The sequence below is a fragment of the Neoarius graeffei genome, chromosome 5 (genome assembly GCF_027579695.1).
Source record: "Neoarius graeffei isolate fNeoGra1 chromosome 5, fNeoGra1.pri, whole genome shotgun sequence".
Classification (NCBI taxonomy): domain Eukaryota; kingdom Metazoa; phylum Chordata; class Actinopteri; order Siluriformes; family Ariidae; genus Neoarius; species Neoarius graeffei.
This window is the reverse complement of record NC_083573.1, coordinates 34,605,190-34,629,850: the sequence shown is the minus strand read 5'-3', so window position 1 is coordinate 34,629,850 and position 24,661 is coordinate 34,605,190. Positions and strand designations below refer to the sequence as shown.

The 24,661-nt window shown below is 43.3% G+C and overlaps 1 protein-coding gene across 1 annotated transcript in view; it reads right to left on the bottom strand.

Moving 5' to 3' along the window:
- LOC132886244 (carcinoembryonic antigen-related cell adhesion molecule 5-like) overlaps nt 1–16,744 on the bottom strand; it is a 30,918-nt gene extending 14,174 nt beyond the window's left edge. The window contains exons 1-4 of the mRNA XM_060920803.1: nt 16,551–16,744; nt 15,890–16,207; nt 14,700–14,978; nt 14,302–14,568 (exon numbers count right to left, since the gene is read on the bottom strand). Of these exons, the coding sequence (XP_060776786.1) occupies nt 14,302–14,568; nt 14,700–14,978; nt 15,890–16,207; nt 16,551–16,599 (913 nt within the window). The 5' untranslated portion in view covers nt 16,600–16,744. The remainder of the gene's footprint in view (nt 1–14,301; nt 14,569–14,699; nt 14,979–15,889; nt 16,208–16,550) is intronic.
- Nucleotides 16,745–24,661: the final 7,917 nt, after the last annotated feature.

The following is a 24,661-nucleotide window of genomic DNA, read 5'->3' as shown; positions in this document are numbered from 1 at the left end:
GTATGGTAGTGTTCTGACCCAGCTCTGGCAGTGTGTGCACACATGTATGCTAATGTATATGTTAATCAGGAAGACAGTGGAATAGCTGTAAATGCAGCTTGCTCAGAAAATAAAAATGACAATCCATCCTGATTAAAGCGCATATCCTGGACCAATTTTGTTCTCTTTTTTTTTTTAATATATGAAAGTATGTCCCTTGACACACTCATCGAGAAGGGTAATTTTGCACAAGGTCATCTGTCTGCAGCAGAAAAAAATTAAATAACAAAATGCGTCTGGAAAAATCTCAAGGGAGTCTGGAGCCAGATTCGTGACGTCACCTGCGGAACCGCCAGCAGGCTGTGAGAGCTTGCACGGTTTCAGTGCACAGTGTATGTAGACCAAGTTTAGCAGCTAGCAATTTTGCATTGAAATATGGAATTGTCACCTGAGTTCAATGTCACTTCACCTTTGGATGAAGAATATAATGAGATGTCAGAATTATTTCTTACCCTGGCAACAGTCAACTTCTGAATTGCCGATTTTCTTGGTCTTTTTCTCGGCTCTGCTTGGTCCTCGGCTTCGAGGGCCTCAGTGGATGTGGCACTTCGCCTTCTGTCAGGGGAGATGAACACGGCTGGCTCCTTTAGTGACGCTGACACAGATGGAGACGGTGTTGCTTTGGGCATTCTGACAGATGGAACTGCGTCTTTTTTCAGATCAAGTTGCCTCGCGAAGCCCATTTCCCACTGCAAATAGTTCTCAAAGTCATCGGGCCTTGTGAAGTGAGCACCGCAAATAATGCTGTAGTCTGTAGCATGTAGCCAATTTTTCTGGGTGCCTCGCACGAAGCACTCCCATTTCTCCTTCATTGTCCAGTCTTTTGGAAAATGATGAGTACTAATCCCATCAAGATTGGTGTTGCTACACCCTCCTATGATACATCTGTTAACCATTTTAATAATTATGTGATAACGTTGAAGAAATTTCCAGAAAACCACCAGGTCGTTTTCTCATAAACAAACCAGCGCTGACATAGGATTCAGAAGGAGGTGTCCCACACGTGACGTCACGAAAATCAGTGTTTGTCGGGAAATCCAAATGGCAAGTTTTTTCAGAGGCGGACGAATTCGCCTCAAATGGCTTGATTTCAACTGAATTTTTCTGGTATTGCGCAAGGTAAAAAAAAAATTGCACAAAATGCAAAATGTGACAGATATTTGACCAAAGTTTTAATATAAAATAGGAGAATTACATTGATCTTGCTCCTGAATTTACCCATGATACGCACTTTAAAGCCCAGGTCCACACCTCGAGCTTAATAACTGCCCAACAGCAACACTGCTTTAAGCAAGACAAAAAAAAAAAGCAAGACCATCATCTGACATCAAAACAAAAAAATCCAGCAATTTGTTTTGACTGACTAGTATAATATTGTCCATCTCACAGCTCTCACGTGCACACGTGTGTGTGCGTGCGTGTGCATGTGTATGTATTCATGCACATATGAATCTGCCTGTGGAATTATGGTGATTTAACATTAAGCTAGCTAGTCAGTGAAGCTCCACCTGACATGCTAGATAACCTTTTCAAACTCAATCATATTGGGTAGCTAACATTACTAGAAAAGAAAGATTTCTACATTCGTTTATTTGGCAAGATTATGCTAAAACATTTCTGAAAGGACTTCAGATAAGTTAGTTATTCATAGTAGCATAACTCTGTTTTTACATGCTAACTGTGTCCAAATTAACTAGCTAAGTGTTAACATTAGCCGTGGACAAGGCTATGGCACCTTGGCAGGCAAATCCATAGAAAGTCATTTGACTAACCAGACTGCATAGCTATTGCAATGTTATCGCTAGCTCTAAAAGCACAGAAAACTTCACTGCAAGCTTTCTCTTGGAATAAAACATTTATATACCCTTCCACAGGTTGGATGGAGAGTTTTTGTAGGCTGTGATGTGGTTCATTTTAGGCAAACATTTAAAACAAAATGAATCTTTAATCCTTTCAGAAAACTGAAACGTGGGTTCTAGCTATAGCCATGAGTGCGTGCATTCGCCAGAAGAAATGCCTCATTCCATTCTGCCATCAACTGATCATGTTAAATAATGTTGCTGAGAAATAAGTGAACTTGATTTTATCCAGTCTATGGACGTGACGTGACCCTAGTGATTACTGACTGTCTCAGTGTCACCTGCGAAAAAAATCAACCATGTTTTAGAAAAGAAAAAAAACATCCACTTTCAGAGCCACTTCATAGTAACAAGTAATGAGGAGCTTGATAGAAATGTAGTGGAGTGAAAAGTATGATATTTGTCTTTCAAATGTAGTAAAGTCATAAGTTGCCAAAAAAATTAATACTCAAGTAAAGTACAGATACTCAAAAAGTGTACTTAAGTACAGTACTTAAGTAAATGTACTTCGTTATTGTCCACCTCTGCAAACCATACATCAAAATAAACAGCAGTCCCTACCATTTTGAATAGTATAAAGTATTCATCTGTGCCTTTTGCCTTTTTCAAGCAATGTGGTTTTTAAATTACAGCAACAGAAATTGCAGCAACAATCTGTCTCCAACTTCGGACTGATATTCTAATGTAGCTTACATTACGTAGTTTTGTCAGTACATTATATATTTTTACAAATTATTGCTAAGACATACAGTAGGCTATCCAACTATCAAGATATTTGTGGGTGGTAGAAAAAAGGGCAACTGGACTTGCTTGAAGATTCTTGAAAACGTTTCGCCTCTCGTCCAAAAGGCTTCCTCAGTTCTGTCTGACTAATAGGGAGTATCAGATATTTATCCTCTCCTGGCTCAGAATCAGAATCAGAATTCTGATGACCAGCTCATCTAAGGTGTCACTGAGGCATCATGTTGGTGTGGATCGCTGGAGGCTGGGTGTGAATGGCAAGTCATTAGGGTGATCAAAGGATTGCCCGTTAGGGTGATCAATGGCAATCTGACTCTCTCTGTCCTCCTGTGAGTCCCCGAAAACAGCTGGGTCCTGGCGTACACCCAGCCGTCTGGGAAGAGTGTCCAAGACCACCTTGTAGATGGTTGACAAATGATGTCTTAGACCCCCACCTCTGTTCAGTGATGGCCGTTCCAGGTTTACAAAAATGGCTTCTTTGGCCACATCCACACGACAACGGCAACGTGATGTTATTTAAAAAAAATATCGCCTCCAAATGGGCAACGATCAGTAGAAATCAGGTCCATATGGCAACGCAACGCTTGCTGAAAACGATGCAATACACATGCCACACCTCTAGGGGCGCTGTAAGACGGTCCCTTCGGACACACCAGAACAACCCATACGAAAAAGAACAGTAAAGAACTTAAGAGTTTACCACTGTCTTAGTAGTAAATCCTTATAAATATAAATAAATATATATGCCATGTATGATTTACTCCTGAAAGTGGCCCATTTTGCATTTTCCTCATACAAATTTTTTATGAAAATCTAGTATGTATGAAGTGAACATTGTGCATGGTTTTTACAGATAATGTGTATGATGAATTACACTGTCTTTGTATGCTTCATGTAATGTTTGTAGTTTTAAATTATATTTTACAGTTTAAAATGTACATGCCTTTTATATGTAAATCCAACGTGGATTTACATATAAAAGGCATATACATTTTAAACTGTAAAATATAATATAAAATATAATGCAAAAGTGGTCAAAGCTATATGTTCCACTTCCTCCATGTATAAATTAGCCACAATAGGGGACACTGGTGATCCCATGGCGCATCCATGCTTCTGTCTGTAGAAACTTTCATTAAACTGGAATGAATTGTGGCTAATTTTTACATGGAGGAAGTGGAACATATAGCTTTGACCACTTTTGCAGGAGTTGCTCCCAGCCATTGGTTTAGATACGTGGATGATACTTGGGTTAAAATCAAAATCCAGGAGGTGGAAGCTTTCTCGAAACACATCAATGCAGTGGATAGCAACATCAACTTCACTCGGGAGGATGTCAGTGGGAATAATCTAGCCTTCTTGGATTGTGATGTACACATTAGACAAGACAGAAGCCTTAGTATCGAGGTCTACCGGAAACCCACACACACAGACCAGTACCTACTTTTCGACTCTCACCACCCACTGGAACATAAATTGGGGGTCATTAGGACCTTGCAACACAGGGCTCAGAACATTCCTACAACATTAGAGGGAAAAGAGAAGGAGCAGAACCATATCAAGAAAGCACTTCAGAATTGCGGTTATCCCAACTGGGCTTTCCTAAAGAGCATAAAAAGGAACATAACTGACAAGGATGATAACAGGAACAAACGCAAGAACATTGTCATTCCCTACATTTCTGGTCTATCTGAGAAACTCAGGAGGATCTTCTACAAACACAACATTCCAGTACATTTCAGACCCAATAACACCCTGAAGCAGAAACTGGTCCACCCTAAGGACAGAATACCCAGACACAAACAGGACAACGTAGTGTATGCAATTCAGTGCAGTGAGAATTGCACAAATTCGTATATTGGGGAGACGAAGCAACCGCTATACAGGCGCTTGGCCCAACACAGGAGAGCCAGCTCCTCAGGCCAGGACTCGGCTGTCTACATTCATCTTAACAATGAAGGACACTCATTTCGGGATTGTGACGTACGCATTTTAGCCAGAGAGGATCGTTGGTATGAGCGAGGAGTCAAAGAAGCCATTTTTGTAAACCTGGAACGGCCATCACTGAACAGAGGTGGGGGTCTAAGACATCATTTGTCAACCATCTACAAGGTGGTCTTGGACACTCTTCCCAGACGGCTGGGTGTACGCCAGGACCCAGCTGTTTTCGGGGACTCACAGGAGGACAGAGAGAGTCAGATTGCCATTGATCACCCTAACGGGCAATCCTTTGATCACCCTAATGACTCGCCATTCACACCCAGCCTCCAGCGACCCACACCAACATGATGCCTCAGTGACACCTTAGATGAGCTGGTCATCAGAATTCTGATTCTGATTCTGAGCCAGGAGAGGATAAATATCTGATACTCCCTATTAGTCAGACAGAACTGAGGAAGCCTTTTGGACGAGAGGCGAAACGTTTTCAAGAATCTTCAAGCAAGTCCAGTTGCCCTTTTTCTACCACCCACAGTTTACTATGACCTGGATGATTGAGAATTTTCACAGACATATCAAGATATTTATGTTGCCAGTTTCCAGACAATCCACACAAGTACGAAAAGATGTTTCGATTGCCATGCTTCCTATAGTGGCATACATTCAAGAACATGGAAAATTCATAAACACAATGTTTTTCCTTGATAGAAAAGCCTAATGTAAATATGCAAATATCATCATAACCTAGACTGTCCTGAAGAAAAAAAAAAAGATTATACCATGTAGATGGATGGCACTTATAATGACCATGAGCTTAAAAGTACCCTGAAAATGGCTTATGGTTAATTTAGATTGATAATATCAGGAATAGAGTGGATGTTTTTCTACTTCAAGGTGCATCAACATAGGCAATTTTCTGTCCCTAAATATAAGGCACACATTCTGTGCATCTGTGCACCTCCATGTGGATGTTGGGAAGGTGCATGCAACCAAGCACATGAAATTGGAGAAGGAAGGTACAGTGACGCCACGCAAGATCACGCAGCAAAAGTATTTATTTTTAAGTGAAGCTGTATGTCCTATACCACTAAACATTACTGAATTACCTCTGCAGATGGATATCAGGAAATTCTTCATCCAAAACAGAGGGAGAGACAGGGAAGCAGTAAGGAAATATATATATATATATATATATATATATATATATATATAAGGGGTGGGTATTGCCAAGGACCTCACGATACGATACACATCACGATACTTGAGTCACGATACGATACGCATCACGATACTTGAGTCATGATACGATACTGCGATATATTGCGATATTCTACATAGTTCACTGAAAAATGTAAACGCATTATGCATCTTAAAATCCGAGTTGTATGTACATCAGATGATAGTGATAATTCATGGGAAAAACTGAGTCAAAACAATGTAATGGTGCGTTCATGTGCTATGGGAATTATGGTAAATACCAAACGCCGACATGGAAAGCACACATGAATGCCCCCTCTTGTGGTATTTTCCACTGGGCAACTTGTAGAAAATTTTGATACACGAGTTGCCGAGATGAGATGAACTTTAACCTTTTCAACATGGCGGCGAGCGGTACAAGACTAGTTTATGAACCAGGAAAGAAGTGGTTTTCACCTACGGAAAGCTGACTCTCACCTTTTAAATGAGTCATGTTATGTATATTATATTATAATATGTATATTATAGCCTAATACAAAATATTCTGTGGCTGTCCAAAGAACGCCAACAATGATCTAGATACTAGCTACTCTCATTGTGGCTACAGCCAAATTTCCAAAAACTGCGTGGCATTCAATGTGTTAAGAAAATCTCTACTTGTCATGATCAGGAAATATTCAGCATTATTTACCTTTTGACTTTTGATAACTCATATTCCTGCTGCAGCTGATGAACAAGGCAATCTATAATTGTTTTAGCCAAATAACAGGCCTGATTCTGAATCTGGTCCACCATCTTTAATTTGTCAACAACAACAAAAGCATGTGAACACAACACACTGGTAAATACCACTTCCCAACTGGAAAATATCATCTTCCCATAGCACATGAACGCAGCATTATTGTAATTATCCATGCCATTTTATTGTAACTATACAAGCACAAGTTACAACATATTTGCAGGAACAACACACTGTCTGGAACACACTGAAAAGTGCAGTGTGCATCTTAGTCTCCCTGAGCACAATTATGAAACAAAGTGCAGTGTGGGTCAGTGTCCACACACTGAAACTGAATTGAAACCTCAGTGAATCATGTTTCTTCTGAACTTTGAGTAAATACTCAAAATAAAATGCAGTGTCTCACACACACTAAAATTGAAAATGCAAAATAAAGTGCAGCTTCTTGCCTTTGGCCTTAAATGACAAAATTAAGTTCACAGTGATGGTAAGTCACACATCACACTGAAGTAGACGGGAGGACTTTGGCACTGTCCAGTGTAGTTTGCTTCGAGTCGGGTTTCGGTGGCTCCGGTTGAGCTAATATGTCGGGGGGGTGGTGGTGTCATGCTAAGTAAGTTCGCAAGTTTGTTGTGTTACCTGAATATCTAATTGGAGCGAAACAGGTTTTGCAAAGTGCGTACTCTTTGTCCAGCTCACTGTTTTTTTTTTCTCTCCTTTCCTTTGGAATCCAAAGTGCCTCCAAACATCTGCCTTAAAGTTCAGCGGCGTCTCTAAGTTTACATTAACAGCCATGCTTGCTTGTTTTTTTTCCTCACTGCAACCACCAGGAAAAAAAGAGAGACGAAGAGTGCCTTGCAGTGAGGTAGCGGCACAGCGACACCTTGTGGAGTGGAGGTGCGGAAGTCGTACTGGATTTACAACCCGTCTGAAACATGATTTATTTGAAAAAATATCGATATTCAAATTTTGAGTATCGATATTGAATCGGAAGACAAAGTATCGCGATATATCGCCGTATCGATAATTTTGCCCACCCCTTATATATATATATATATATATATATATATATATATATATATTTATATATATATATATATATATATATATATATATATATATTAGTGCTGTCAAGCGATTAAAATATTTAATCGCGATTAATGTCGCGACTGTCATAGTTAACTCGCGATTAATCGCAATTTAATCGCACATTTTTGTCACATGAAAAACCATTGTAATTCTCTTATCAGCATAAAAAAGTGAATGGGCTTGCTCACCGTTCGAACTACGGGGGTACTCAGGGGATCCGAGATCCCCTGAAACAGACATGAGATCCCTTGAAAACATGATTTGGGAAATGTTGGGGGGTCTCTAAAATATTGGCAAAATGATGTTTATTGACATAGCAATCGTGTGTAACGGGAAGCATTTGCATATCCGAAGTGAGCGCGCGATCGGAGATCCGCGCTCTGAGACAAGCGCAAGCACCCCCCCAAGGGAAAAAAAAAAAGGGACCCCCCGAAAATATCGGCATAGTTCGAACACTGGTTGTACCAATGTTTTTTTTTTTTAATTGCAGAGTATAACACGTCTTGTCACAGCCACTGCAAAGTGGGGCTGGAGCTGCCGATGGGAAAACGATCGGAGCACCGTGGCTCTTCGGGGGAGGGCAGAGGACTCTGGCTGTGCGGGGCGTGGCATCATGTCACAGAGTGTTAATCTCGCGATAAAAAAATTATCACCATTAAAATTGAGTCAAGTTAACGCGTTATTTTTTCCAGAATTATTATTAAAACATTTTCCACAAATTGCTACTGTCATTTAGCCGGTTTGTTTACATTCTCAGCGGAAATGATTTTGTTGGACGTTTTGTACAAAGTTCTTATGTATTGAATTTGCAAAAAAAACCCAAAAACAAACAAACAAAAAACCCTTCTGTTTCTCAAAATCCAGTGAATGTGGATAGAACAAAACGGTGGTTACGTATGTAACCGCGGTTCTATGAATTTTGGATGACCGCCAGAGGCGGTGCTTTAAGCACGCGGATGTCCATCACATGTGCATGCAGTTCGAGTGTGTGTATACCAACAAGGTCGCTTGCGACAGGGGGTGACACGTCACTGCACCGGTACTTAAGGAGCATTCACCCCGGAAGTGTTCTCTTGGCAGTCTTCCGAGTGACGGCCAGGTTCTGGCGGTCATCCGAAATTCATAGAACCGCGGTTACATACGTAACCATCATTCTATTTCATTTCTCCTGACCGCCAGAGGCGGTGCTTTAAGCACCCGGATGACTAATACCAACAGGGTCACGAGGAAGACCTATTTACCCTACGAATGGCTGAAAAGGGTGGCTGTGGCCAGTGGATTGTGCATGGCCACATTAGCCCTATAAAACCTTGCAAACGTGCAAGTTGAGACCCATGAGGCAGCGGCGCAGATATCAGAGAGTGGAACTCCACGTAGAGCCGCCCATGATGCAGCCACATTCCGAGTGGAGTGGCCTTGGATGTGGGGAGGGACTGGGAGGCTGCTGCTAATGGCCTCCACGGTCCAGTTCGACAGTCTGTTTGGACAGCGCGTGGCCGCGCCTATGTCCAGTGTGGCCCATAAAGAGTGCATCCGACTGCCGAAATGCAGCAGTCGCTTCAATGTATGCCCTCCGTGCTCGAACTGGGCAAAGAAGGACGTGACCTTGGCCCTGCTCATTCTCCTCAGGTGGTGGTCTGAAGGCTTCCAGGCTGAGGGGCTGATTGGTGTATGAAGAGGAGGAGAAGTTCTTGGGCATAAACAAAGGATTAGGCCACAATGTTACACCCGTGCCATCGGGCTCCATTGTAAGCACTCCCGGCCGATAGACAGGGCATGTAGTTCACCCGCTCTCTTAGCATTCCTTTTAGCTATGACGTCGGCTGTCTTTAAAGATAGCCACTTGAGCTCCGTCCCCTGTAGGGGCTCAAATGGAGGTTTACACAGTGCACTTAAAACCAGAGGCAAGTCCCAAGCTGGTCTTGGACTGCGTTGAGGGGGTCTTATGCACTGAGCACCTTTAAGAAAGTGGCTCACCTGTGTGTGGGATCCCACAGTCAGCCCATCTACCCTGTTGTGCATTGCGGATATAGCCACTACATACACCTTGATGGTGGAGGGTGCAAGGCCCTCGTCCAGATGAGACTGTAAAAAGCTGAGAATCCCCGGTATCAGGCAACATGCCGGTTCCTGATGGCGTGCTTGGCACCAACTTACAAAGAGCTTCCACCTATTGGCATAGAGCGCATTGGTGGAAGGTGCGCGGGAACACTGGATGGTCCGCACAATGGTCGACTCACATTCTGCTAGCAGTGGGTCAGGCCCTTCAGAGGCCACACCCACAGCTGCAACTGTACTGGGTTCGGATGCCAAATTTGACCTTCCATCTGTGAGAGGAGGTCCATCCGTGCAGGGAGACACCAAGGCTCCTTGTGCAGCAACCCGTACAGGGTAGGGAACCAGACTCTCCCCAGCCAATAGGGGGCTATCAACAGCACCCTGTGACCCTCCTTCAGGACCCTCTCGAGAGTGGGCAGAATTAGCGGGAGTGGTGGGAAAGCATATAGGAGCTGCTGTGGCCACTCATGTGCCAGTGCGTCTTGGCCCAAGGGGCTTGACGTTTCTTTCAGTGTAAACCACAGGGGACAATGTGTTGTGGCCTGGGAGGCAAAAAGGTCCACCTCTGTCCTGCCGTATTGCAGCCAAATACTCTGCACCACTTCCGGGTGCAGCTTCCACTCCCCCGGATCGGGGTTCTGTTGTGACAGAAGATCCGCAGCAGTGTTCCTCACTCCTGGTGAATGCATTGCCCTCAGGCTCACCAGACGAGGGTAAGCCCATGTCAGTAGGTGCTGAGTGAGCTTTCAGGGAAGGTAGTGACCTGGCGCCGCCCTGGTGGTTTATATGATAGACCACAGATGTATTGTCGGTCTTTATAAGGACATGCCGACCCGCTAAAACCGGACGGAAATGTTTCAGGGTGAGGAAAATGGCCCGCAGCTCTAACACATTGATGTGTTGTCCCTGCTGTTGTGGGGCCTATACGCCCCGGGCAGTCCTGCACTGCCACACTGTGCCCCAGCCGATCAGTGATGCATTGGTGGCGACTACTTCTCTGCGAGAGGGTATGGACGTAGACATGAGGAGCAACTGGCCGTGATTCTGACTGGCCTGTGCCTGTGATGTTGTGGATGTAACCCAAGGCTGTTCATCCAGATTTGTAGAGGCCTGAGTGTGAGGAGGCCCAACAGAACTACCGACGAGGCCGCGGTGAGTATACCTAGTAGTCTCTGGAAAGACCTGAAGGTCAGGGTTCGTCCCTTCCTGAAGTGATGTAGCCGTCGGACAATATCGCTCACCCATCGCTAAGACAGGGTTGCCTTCAACAGCTGAGAATCCAGCTGAAGGCCAAGAAAAACAGTCTTCTGGCTGGGTGTGAGGTAGCTCTTGGCGTGGTTCACCCTGAGCCCAAGTTTGGTGATGTGAGAAACCAGCACGGCTGGGTCGCTGAGCGCGTCTACCCTTGACTGAGAACCAATCAACCAGTCATCCAGGTAGGGGGAGGATACACATTCCCCTGCTCTGAAGTAGGGACAGTGCTGCCACGACGAATCTCATAAAGATTCTGGGAAGTATGCATCCTTCAGATCGATGGTTGTGAACCATTCGTCCCGTCTGATGCTGTTTAAGACATCGGATGTGCGCAGTATACGGAATTTGAAGACCTTGAGATGGTCGTTCAAATGTCTCAGATCCAGTATGGGGTGAAGCCCACCCCCTTTTTTTTGGGGGGGATGATGAAATAGGTGGAATAAAACCCACTGTTTTGTGAAGGTGGATCTAATGGCTCAATGGCCCCCTTTTCCAGGAGGGTCAAGACCTCCTGGCGTACTGCCAGAGCTTTCATTTTGACCCCTTGAAATCTCGGCGGTTGTCATCTGAATTGTATGCTGTAACCCTGAGCAAGGGTGGATATAACCCAGGGGTCCGATGTTACCACTTCCCAGTAGGCAAGTTGTTGACTGGTGAAGTGTCCAACCGCTGGAGTGGAGTAGTCAACGTCTGCCTCCACGCCCCCTATGGGGGGGGGAGTGGGAATTGTACCCCGACGTGCCTGTGCGGCGGCACCAAAGAGCTGTCCCGGAATCACTGGGAGAGTGTGGAGGGCCCTCCTGCAGGGATCTGAGAGTGGTGACTGAGCCAACCATACCTGATGCCTGGCGAGAGTTAAAGACGACATTAGTCTGCCCAGCTCCCTGGACAGTCCCTGGACATGAAAGCAAATGCCTGCAGCGAGGCCTCGCTTAGGCTTTGCAGTGATGGGTCTGCTCCAGAAGACTGAAGAGCCTGAGACTGGGCCAGGATCAGGTGAGATAACGAATTGCCTATGCGTGCAGCCCATGCTGCAGCGTCATAGCTCTTCCCGATGAAGTCATCGGTCAAACGACACTGTGGCCGTGGACAGCGAGCATCAGGTCTCAACGCCTCCATGCTGACCAGACCCTGACTGGACGCATCCTGTATCTCTACAGCTCCTCAATAAAGGGGGCTGAAGGTGGAACAGTGAAAACAGCAGAGGGGGAGTCTAAAAAAGGCACTCTGCATCCGTACTTCAGATGGTGCCATGTCCAACCCCAGGCACCATTTTTATCGCGGGCTTGACCATAGTGGAAAGCACGTCCTCCTCTTGAAGCTCCGCGGCCGGGGACAGCACCGGAGGCTGTGGGTCAGGAGGAGTAAATGAAGCAGCAGAGGCGAGAGCATCAGCAGGTTGTGCTTCAGGCGGTTGTAGGTTATAGAGCAAAGGCTTAATCTCAGCAAGCTCTGAAGGACCACAATGGAAAAAAGTATTTTTACTTTTGTGTTATCCTCCATAATATTTATATTTATATTGTTTACATGTTATGTTTTTATTGCAAAATAAATCAATACAATACAAAAAGAGCCAAGGTGCCCACTTGTTGCGCAAAGGGGTCCACCTTCTGGTACTTGGGCCTACAGGGAGCCTCCCGTGACGGCTGCTTAGGGCGTTTCCTAGACTTAGGAGGCAGAGCGTAGTCGCTCGGTGCTGGGGGCAGTTGAGAGCCCAAACTGCTTTCCAGCTGAGCAAGCCTAGCAGTGCGTCAAGCAAACAAAACGAAATATCCGCGGCGGAGTCAGGCGAACATACTCACCCAACCGTGTTCAGGTAATCAGCAATCAAAGCTGAAATAAACAAGCTACAAGGCGAGAAAATACCCATGTGCTCGCGGTGAAACTGAAACTTATAATTAGAGGTTGCTGGCTGCCGAAGTCCGAGTGGACTCACTCATAACTGGTTTAGTTGAAAATACTTTACTTACCTTAAAGGTTTGAGACAATCAGCACATAAACATGACCGCTGTTTATTCTACTTACCTAAATATGGATTAGGTGACGGTAAACAAGCAGTGTCGAAGTACCAATACAGAGCCAAGCAACCAAATGAAATATCCGCGGCGGAGTCGGGAGCGAACACGCTCACCCAGCCGCGTTTAGGTAATCAGCAATCAGCTGAAGTAAACACGCTACAGTGCGAATCAGAAACGCACACAAGCACTAATTAAGTATCATACTTGCAACAAAACGATACTTATTAAATCGCTACAAGGCGAGAGAACACCCCTATGATCGCTGTGAAACTGAAACTTATAGTTAGCAGTTGCTATCTGCCGAAGTCAGAGCGAACTCACTCAGCTATCAGCTGAAGTAAACAAGCTGCAGTGCGAATCAGAAGCGCACACAAGCACCAATTAAGTATCATACTTGCAACAAAACAGTACTTATTAGATCGCTACAAGGCAAGAGAACACCCCTATGATCGCGGTGAAACTGAAATTTATAATTAGAAGTTGCTAGTTGCCAAAGTCAGAGCGAACTTCACTCAGCAATTAGCTGAAGTAAACAAGCTACCGTGCGAATCAGAAGCACACACAAGCACCAAATAAGTGTCATACTTGCAACAAAACGATACTTATTAGATCGCTACAAGGCGAGAAAACACCCCTATGATCGCGGTAAAACTGAAATTTATAATTGGAAGTTGCTAGCTCCCAAAGCCAGCGAACTTACTCATAAACGGTTTCTTACCTTAAGCAAATGACAAATCGCAGTCTTTAAGAGGGCGAAAAAAAAATGCAGCTCCAACCCGTTAAGGGTTTGCAAGACTCCAGCGATTGCTCTTAGAAAATAGTACTACTCGAATAATCTGCTCTGCACGAGAAGATGCAAGAGAACGCTTCCGGGGTGAACGCACCTGAAGTACCGATGCAGTGACATATGTCACCCCCTGTTGCAAGCGACCTTGTTGGTATACACACACTCGAACTGCATGCGCATGTGATGGACATCCGGGTGCTTCAAGCACCGCCTCTGGCGGTCAGGAGAAATGAAATAGAACAGTTATTCCACTCAATCTCATTGTCCACTGCAAGTTAAATGCAACAATTCTGCTCCTTTGTGAATCCAATATATTATAAATTTTTAAACACAAACAATTGAATTCCTCAATTTATCTGTAAGTTATTTAATTTTACTTGAGTTAAAATATCTCAGTGTGTCATTGTCTACTTTTTGTGGCCATATTTTGCAGGTGGATAAAGTTTGCAAAAGATAAAAATCTGCCCAACAAACAGCAATGAAAAATCTGTACATTTCTGGAAGAGCTGCTTTAGGTTGATTTAGTGCTTTGCTCATTTTTGTTACACATTAATTCAAAAACTAAACTACAGTCAAACCCACCGAATACAGTGATGCTGAAGGGTTCAGACGTGGAGTATCTCAGGGTCTGTTTGTTATGTGCGATGCAGGTGTAACTGCCACTCTGACTGCTCTGAAGGTTGTTCAGTCTGAGCTCTTGGCCCATTTCACCAAGCTCTGCTCCATTCACAGCCCACTGAAACTCAGCAGCAGGGCTGGACTCAGCTGAGCAGATCAGTTTGACATTAGACCCAGAGCTGTAGAAACCTCCCACTGGATCTGCTTCAACAACAACATTTTCGGGACCATCTGCAATGGAACAGTCCATATTTAAATCAGCTTTAGAGCCATCATGGTCTTGTGAAGACCAGAGATAAAATGCATGTTTGTTAGATAAATCTCATGACTGTCAGCAAGCCGCATGATATGAAATAACTCACAGTAAATGGTGAGGCTCAACGAAGGACTCCTTTTCTTGCTGAAGGTGTTAGACGCTTCACATTGGTATGGGCCTGTGTCACCTCTGATCACACTGGTGATGGTCAGATTGCGGTTGTTGTCTGTTAGCTGAACTCGCCCCCCTGCTGTTACCTCAGAGCTGCCATTCAGCCAAATAAATGAAAGCAAGGAGCCAGAGGCAGAGCAGGTGAGGTTCACAGTGCTGTTGAATTCAATCAGCTCTGTGTTATCTGGTACTATTGTAACACTGGAGATGGGAACTGGGGGTTTAAAAGTAATACAGGGCTCAGGTGGGCACCAATATAAATAATATTTGAATACTACATTATCATCAAAACAAAAAAAGTGTATTCACTGTACCAACACAATTATTATCTAAAATCCTGAGCACTAATCACTGTTTCTTGGTTTCAGCCATACTGACTCAGAAAAAAAAATGCAGAGTAAAAATTAGCTATGACTAAAATGAGGAAAGTACTCTTTGCCAACTTATTTTTAGTCCAATAAATCTGCTATTATAGAACTACACAGGCACCAGCCACCAATCTTCAGTACCCTGTCACGAAGCTCTCAAAAGAAGACATTTTGCTGTAATGGCAGCAGAAGTTAAATTGGCACAAACAGAGTGGACAATAACACAACTATTCTAGCTTAGTGGTCGTGTAGCATATTATTTACAGGATGGTCATTACAGAAATCTGTTAACAAAAAATGGTACTACACACAATAGTTCCTGTATTTTGTATAGTTCAATATTTTACGATAAAATTAATATTCTGAATGCGAGACAGTCGAGTCAGACTTGACAATATTCTGTCTCTAATTCAAATACATGTTCTCTCAAATGAAACAACGAAACTAATAAAGTTTTGCTGGTTTTGCATGAGCAAGAACATCCAATGCATGTTGAGTCATCTAATGGAAGATTAATATGATAAAAAATGTTTTACAGTTTGAAAGATGTGTATTCAGATTCAGCTGTGAAGATGTAATGCAGTAGAAATCTGTGAACTTTTAATCCTTACACCCCTGTACAAAACCAGATTATAGTTAATTATTAGCTGTAAAAACTTTTCCTTGTATTTACAAAAAGGAGGACTAAAAGATTAAAGGGGGAAAAACTCTTAGTCGAGTTATGTTAAAAAGAAATGTTAATTAATTAATTACTCACCAAGCACCTGTAGTGAGGTGACATCTGTGAGCGGAGCTGTAAGAGTGTCTACAGTCAGAGAATATTCTCCACTATCACTCTCAGCCAGGTTCCTGAGCTCCAGAGCTAAAGTGTTCCTGTTCAGACTGACTCTGTCTCTGTACGGTGGCTGGACTATAATTCCATTAGGAGGTCCAGCGAGAATGGTGATCATATTAAACCTCCATCTGATGCTGTAATGTGGTGGATCAGGAATACGGATTGGGGTAATCACTACATTCTCCCCAACCGCTTTATCCATTTTCTCAGGTAATAACAGCTGTTGGGCAAAACATGCTCCTGTGGGAAGAAAAAGATATGCTAAACCACCAGAGTTTACTGTATAAAATATAACCAGAAAAAGATTAACCATGGTTAATTACACGGTACTGTAATCAGATGCACACAGGCTTAAAGTCACTATTCGAGATATTTAGAAAGAAAGAAAGAAAGAAAGAAAGCGTAAAGTTTCCAGAGAAACAGGACGTTTCAGATGAAGCCCCTCTGAGGCTGTAGAAGAGAAATTGTATCTCGGTGACTGCACTGCGCTGTAAAGTTTAACTTTTCTATTATGAAGGAAGCCACACTGCAGTTATACACACAGTATTCTTCTTCATAAATATACGAATAATATATAGTTCACCTGTCCATGTCAGCAGAAGCAGAGTGCAGCACACAGCGTGTAAATCCATCAGGAGAGATCCGGAGCTCCAGCGCTGCTTCTCAGTAAGAGTCTGTACAGAGGGATCGGTGCTGATTAATCCCCCGCTGTGACGCCAAATAAACCGATTAGTTAGAACGCAAACCTCCGGAGAAGTGAGCAGAATCAACAGGCGAGACAGCGGGTCTGTAATAAGTGTCATTAAAATACACATGCAGGAGTGAACAGTCTACAGGGAACCTATCAGAGTAATCCTCCACCCATTTCTCCCAGACCGTCAGTCAGGTTCCGCCTTTATCATAGCAGTCATTTCCCACTCACTAATCAACAAGATATAAGCATCCATTTATTCTAATTGTAATATACATCATATACAATAGACAACAGCAGCAACAACAACACTACTACTACTACTAATTATTATTATGGGGCAGCACGGTGGTGTAGTGGTTAGCGCTGTCGCCTCACAGCAAGAAGGTCCTGGGTTCGAGCCCCGGGGCCAGCGAGGGCCTTTCTGTGTGTAGTTTGCATGTTGTCTGCGTGGGTTTCCTCCGGGTGCTTCGGTTTCCCCCAAAGACATGCAGGTTAGGTTAACTGGTGACTCTAAATTGATCGTAGGTGTGAATGGTTGTATGTGTCAGCCCTGTGATGACCTGGCGACTTGTCCAGGGTGTACCCCGCCTTTCGTCCGTAGTCAGCTGGGATAGGCTCCAGCTTGCCTGCGACCCTGTAGAAGGATAAAGCGGCTATAGATGATGAGATAATTATTATTCATTAACTGACTTGGTTATGTGAGCAGACTATATTATATAATAGCCTACTGCATGTCTTCTCTTGTTATAACAGCAAAAATCAAATCACTGACCCATTTGTCTGTACTTCATAAGTGACAAAACACTAAAAACACCACAGATAAATATACTAAAGACACATCAACCGACATGAACATACAAGTTTAAATACAAATACACCATGAAGTTTTGTAACAGCAGCTCAATGCTGAACACTAAAGATGATTGGCATGTGGTGCTCAGATTGTTTACAGTTATCTTTGATAATTACTGAGGATGGGATTCTGTTGAGTATTCTGACACCAATTTTATGAAAGTGAAAATCCCAGGAGGGGTTTCTTTAAAAAAAAAAACATTTTTGCAGATGGACTTAAATTTGACTGGGTGAAGTAAAATAATCCATAAAGGGGTGTGTATATGGCTTGAACCAAGGCATCTGAATTTTAGTTTAGAAATGAGTAGAACTGTGTGTGAGAATTTTGTCTGCCAGAGGGTGCAGAGGTGGACATGTCATTCAAGGTTCATGAAAATAGCTCAGTGTAACCCTGCCACATTTTAAACTTAAGTACACTGCCTATGGATGTCCACACCACAAACTGTATACATACATACATACATACATACATACATACATACATACATAAAATTCACACACAGTAACAGTCAAAAGTTTGGACACCCCTACTTATTCATAAGTGTTTCTGTTTGTTGACACTTTTCTACATTGTAGAACAATACTGAAGGCATCAAAACTATCAAATGACATATGGAACATATATGAAAATTATGTGGTAAACAAAAAGTAACAACAACAACAACAACAAAAAAAAAACCTCCATAACCACTTCTCCTGTGCCGGGTCATGGGCAAGCTGGAGCCTGTCCCAGCTGACTATGGGTGAGAGGCGGGATACATCCTGGACAAGTTACCAGGTCATCACAGGGCTGATAGAGACAAACAACCATTCACACCTACGGTCAATTTCAGGCCTCCAATTAGTCTAACCTGCATATCTTTGAACTGTGGGGGAAACCGGAGCACCTGGAGGAAACCCACGTAGACAACATATCTTGACAACATGCAAACTCCACACAGAAAGGCCCCCATCAGCCACTGGGCTCAAACCCAGAACCTTCTTGCTGTGAAGCGACAGTGCTAACCACTACACCACCATGCCACACACAAAACAAAATATGTATAATATTTTAGATTCCTCAAAGTAGCCAGCATTTACCTTGATGACACTTTGCACAGTATTGGCATTATCCAATTAACCAGCTTTATGAGGTAGTCACCTGGAATGCTTTTCAATTGACAGATATGTCTTGTCAAAAGTTAATTAGTGCAATTTTTTGCCTTCTTAATGTATTTGAGATCAAACAGTAAATAATAAAAATACAGTAAATAGCCCTATTCCACAACTGTAGTAATCCACATTATGTCTATAACTAAGTAAAGAGAAATGACATCCATCATTACTTTCAGACATGAAGTGTCTTTTAATTAATAAAAATAAAGAAAAGAACATTGAATGAGAAGGTGTGTCCAAACTTTTGACTGTTGATTGAAACCACAGAGAGAGAGAGAGAGTTATATTGTATGTATTGTGTGTAATATAGAATACAACACTGCAGCGCCACCATCAGTCCAGTCAAGCTCATGTCTCTGCAGTTTACAGTCTTGGTGCTGAAGATGTGACCTAAAGTTGTCCCTTAAGAATTCATCTCAGTGTCTCACTATGTGACTGACTCCAGTTATTGGCTTCGTTTGGAGAAGTTCACTGATTTGTCTCCTGATGATAGTCACTGTGAGGCACTGAAGCGGCCCAAGAAGAAAAAAACACCACATGGAAGAACATTTTTGAAAGGATGTGTTTTCTAGGGCTGCATCAACTAATCGTTAAAATCGATAGCCAAATAAATAGTTGACAACAAACTTCCTTATCGATTAGTTGAACTGTGTTATGAAGCACTGCAATCACGCCATCTATACTTCAGAGAAATGCCGTCATCCTCTCTGTGCTTTTAAAAGTCGCTTTATACGGTAAAGCACATGGGCGCCGACGGGCTCTTCGTGGTGCATTCAAGTACATCACATAGTACATACAGTCAATAATTACATGTAAAAACATCCACTTACTCATACACAATACACTTATATTACTAGAGACAGATGTTTAAAAATTCATTAAAACACAATCAAATTGTTATCAGTCATCTTCAACAGATTCAGTACGACACATCCTCAGGTACCTCTGTGAAAAATTACTAGGAATTTTTACTGTAGTGTTGTCGAATAATTACATGCTATAATCATACCCACATCCCATTGTAATGTTCTTATTCATCTATGAATAAAACATTAAGAATTTAACTTTGTGCTAGCTTCAGATAGCTGTTTAATGTTACACACACTCAGTATTACAAGATCGCCCCCTATGGGTAGCTCCTTTGTTAGCACTTATCATTACATCCCCCTTCCAAACAGGTATCACATTAAAACACAACTCTTAAATTACTGTCAGTCTGTAAATCTTAAATCTTTAGTAATATTCAACATGTCAAAAATAGTGCAACAAACTACATTAGCTTAGCTTTTCTCTGTAACCAAATGTCTTAACACAGTGCAAATAAAATAAATTCTAGCTTATAGCTTAAATTTCTCTGAGCATCAAACACATTATAGCTCTCTACTTTTTACACAACTCAAACAGTCAATACACATTATAACAGCACGTTTGGCACAAGTATGAACAATTATTATTATTAATTCTTTTTTTTTCAAGAGAAAAAGCAGTGCCAAATGTCAACAACTTTTTGTCACATGTCCTTCGTTGAACAGTTCACCCTTGTTCTGTGAGCCTCTCAGGAGGTTTCCTTGGTCTGGTAGACCTTCTCAGTGTCTCAGTCATTGGGAAAGGTGAAGGAGGCTCACTGTAGTGCGCATCTGGTGTAACACCCTCTTGTTGTTCAGATCCAGTCTCCTCGGCCTGATGTTCAATGCCCTGAGTCTTTAACAGACTCCTCCTGTTTCTCCTTAACACTTGTCCATTCTCTGTCTTAACAACAAATGACCTGGTTCCTACTTCACTGAGAACTGTTTCTTTCCTGTCCCAGAAGTCAGGGCCCTCAATTCTCACAACATCCCTTTCCTGAAGAGGTTCCAGACGCTTTGCTGTTTTGTCATAGTTCATTTTCTGTCTGTACTTGAATCTCATCCTTTTGTCAGTCACTTTGTTGTTGTGTTTATTATCACTGATTTTTGGAATGTGTGGAAGTGTGGTGTGCAGCTTGCGATGCATGAGTAGCTCAGCAGGGGATACTCCACACTCCAGAGATGAAGCCCTGTAGCTTAGCAAAGCCAGATAAGGATCAGTCTTACTGTCTCTTGCCTTTTTCAACAGTCTCTTTACAATTTGTACCCCTTTTTCAGCCTGTCCATTCCCCTGTGGATACAAGGGGCTAAAGGTGATATGTTGAAATCCATATTGCTTTGCAAAGTCTCTAAATTCACCACAGTCATATTGTGGACCATTGTCACTGACGGCACATTGTGGAATTCCATGTCTGGCGAAAAACCCTTTCATGTGTGTGATGATAGACTGCAGGGTTTTTTCTAGAAAAATTTAGTATGAGGGCGCTCACCATGGCGAGGGAGCGAAGCGGGGGGGGGGAGAGATGGTGCCGGTTGTCCCCCCCCTGCTGTGCAAAGCCTTTGAAAAATGCTCCAATGGGACATTCTGAGGCTATCTGAGAGGGAAATTGTAACAAATTGTCTGTCAACATTGAAAAAGAAAGAAGTAATCTTCTTCTGCCCCGGACAGTCTTTGGCTTTCTTCCGTTTCGTGCCGTGGGATGACATCTTTAAATGCCCAAGTGTCAACAAAAACAACTCGCGAACTACTTCTGTCAAAAGCTCCTGCGCCGGTGGGTGAAAGGTCATTCAGTCTCGAGAAATCTCGCTCTACAAGTCAGCTGACCTTGTATGTAACCCATGTCAAATCTCGCGAGAGCAGCTGCGACAAGTAAACAACTAAACAACATGGCGCCTCAGTCTGGAAAACACCAATTCGGATTGTTTTTGCACCGTCTGGCGGTGTATCTACTATGATTGGAATATTTTTGGAGCAATTATAACGTATTTGATGATCAGACACATTGTCATGTAGTGTTGCTGGGATGTTTTCACGGAGTCGGTAAGGGGGCGCACGCCGAGAGTAAGAGGGCGCAGCGCCCCTGTTCCCCCATTTAGACGAAAGCCTGGACTGTGCCAATGTACTGGAAAGCTGTGCAACTTCTGGATAGTTAGAATAGTAGTCAATCACCAGAAGATAGTCCTTGCCATGCAGATGAAACAAATCCATGCCTACCTTTTGCCAGGGTGCAGTGAGTAGGTCTGCTATCAGCATTAGCTCTTTTGGTTGTTTGTAGTGATGTTTGAGACATGTTTCACATTTCTGTATCATCTCCTCAATATCCCTGTTGATGCCTGGCCAGCAAACTGCTTCTCTTGCTCTCCTTTTACATTTCTCCACGCCAAGATGTCCCTCATGGATACGCTGAAGCATATCCTGGCACATGGATTGTGGGATGACAATCCTGTTTTGTCTCAGCACCAGCCCATTAGCCATACACAAGTCTGCACACACCGAGTAGAACCCCGGACAGACTCCTCTTGACCAGCCATTTTGGATGTGGTGGGACACTTTCTGTAGCAGAGGATCTTTCGTTGTCTCCTATACGATTTGCTGCAACATGACATCCGACGTTGGGAGTGAAGCAGTCACCATGTTTGTGTGTTTCAGCATCCTCAGTTGTAGGGCTGACCAACATGTCACTGCTTGGTGCTCGTCATAAAGCATCTGCCAGCACGATGTATTTTCCCGGCGTGTAAATCAGTTCAAACTCATAGTGCTGCAACACCATCATCATGCGCTGAATTCTGGGTGACATGTCATTGAGGTTCTTTTTTCTGATTGATATGAGTTATTTGTGGTCAGTCTCTGCTGTAAAGGTTGGTAATCCATACACATAACTGTGAAACTTTCCACAGCCAAAGACTAGGCCCAAAGTCTCTTTTTCTATCTGAGCATAGCGTTACTCGGTCTCTGTCATTGATCTAAACCAGGGGTTCCCAACCTTTTCTATGTCAGGGCCCACTTGAAGATCTCACAAATGTCCGCGGCTCACCACTGACCCAATAAATAATACCAAGGCAAATGAATGCATTTTAAGACCAATTTTAATTTTAATATTAAAAATGGAACATTTAGGACTGAATACAGTAGAACTATTATGAAAAATGCAGTAACCGCATAAAAGGGTAACATTTTATTATTTTGATGTGAAAATAGAATATTTAGGACTGAACTGAATTAATATGCAGGAAGGTCAGTGTGCATTACTCAACAACATCATATATTCTGTCAAGAAAATAATTGCAATGAAGCAAAACCAATGCATTGCACCTAATGTGAAGGCTGATGTTGCATGGTGCCAACCAGATACTTTATGTCTGGCACAATGGATGACAGTCGAAGTCGAAGATCTGGCTCAACATGCAGTTTATTTCTGTACTTTGTCTTCAGAGCCACTAGTGCAGAAAACCCGCACTCACATAGGTACGTCGTCGGAAAAGGCATCAGAAATCTCACAGCTCTGTCGGCCAGATCGGGATACTCAGAAGCAACATGAAGCCAAAAGTTTATCAGGTGCTTCTGTGAGAAGACCAGCTTCAATGCGGTGTCGCAGGAGAGATCCAGAAGACTGTCTTGCTCTTTTGCGCTCAGGGCAGCAATGGCCTCGTCACTGTGAATGCCGAATGGATTTTTGATCCAACTGCATTGCGCATCGAGGGGAGGGAAGTATTCGCGCAGCTGTGTTTTCAAACCCTGGAGGTGCTCTTTGATTGCGTTAGTCACATGGATGGGAAGCTGCCTCTCTTCCTTTGTCAAAAAATCTGAGAAGTTTTCAAAGGAGTCATAATTTGACTGGTCGACACACTTATCCCACTGTGCGAGTTTTCTTATCGCTCCCTCTACTTTGTGCTGGACCTTGAACATGTAAACAGCAGATCCCTGAAGAGCTAGATTCAAAGCATTTAAGTGGCTGAAAATGTCAGCGAGATAACCCAATTTAGCCAGCCATTCAAAATCACTGAAGCAGTGTGCGAGTTCAAACTTTGATTCGAGATAAAACACGCGCACTTCATCCCGCAGCTCGAAAAGGCGCGTCAGCACCTTTCCCCTCGAAAGCCATCGCACTTCTGTGTGTAACAACAGCTGCTGGTGGTCACTGCCCATCTCTCCACACAGCACGGAAAATAAACGTGTTTGCAGTGGACGGCTTTTGATGAAGTTAACGGCTTTGACTGCCTGGTCTAAAACAGTCTTCAGATTCAGGGGCATTTTCTTTGCAGCCAGTGCTTCGCGGTGTATACTGCAGTGGACAGAGCTCGCTTGAGGGGCCACCACTTTTACACGACTGACAACTCCGCTGTGCTGGCCCAGCATTGCACGCGCTCCATCAGTGCTCACCCCAACACATTTGGACCATTCAATACCATTGGAAACTACGAAAGCATTCAAAATGTCAAAAATTGCCTCAGCAGTTGAACGGGTTGGCAGAGGTCTACAAAACAAAAGGTCTTCCTTTATTTCGCCATTCTTTTCGTATCGGATGTAGGCAAGCAGATTTGATACGTTGGCAATGTCAGTTGATTCGTCCAGTTGGATGGCATAAAAACGGCTCCCTTTTATGTTCTCTATCAGCTGATGTAGCACATTGTCTGCCATGTCATCAATTCTGCGCTTGACAGTGTTATCCGACAGTGAAAGGAGTTTGATCGGCTGCACTGCTTTCTCTCCCAACATCACCTCAACTATCTTTTTAGTAGCTGGAAGAATCAAGTTCTCTCCATCAGTGTGTGGTTTTCCCGTCTTAGCGATGAGCTCGGAGACCAGATATGATGCTTTCACAGCCTTTGTATTGTCACTGCCCGTGGCAGTACCTTCCATTATTCTTCTCTTGCTCTGGTATTCTTTGAGCTTGTTCTTAAAGAACTGTAGTGGCTTGTTCGCGTACTCCCCATGCTTTGTCTGGAGGTGACGGCACAGTTTACAGGGCTTCAAGGCTTCATTCGAAAGTGTTTCGGAGCATACCAGACACAGCGGGAGTTGTTCAGCCTCTGAGCCAGTCCAATAAAATCCAAGACCCAAGTACTCATCACTGTATTTTCTTAGGCATTTTCTTTTCTGTTTGGCAGGGTGATGATCACTTGTAGACTCACCCTCAGCCTCTGGAA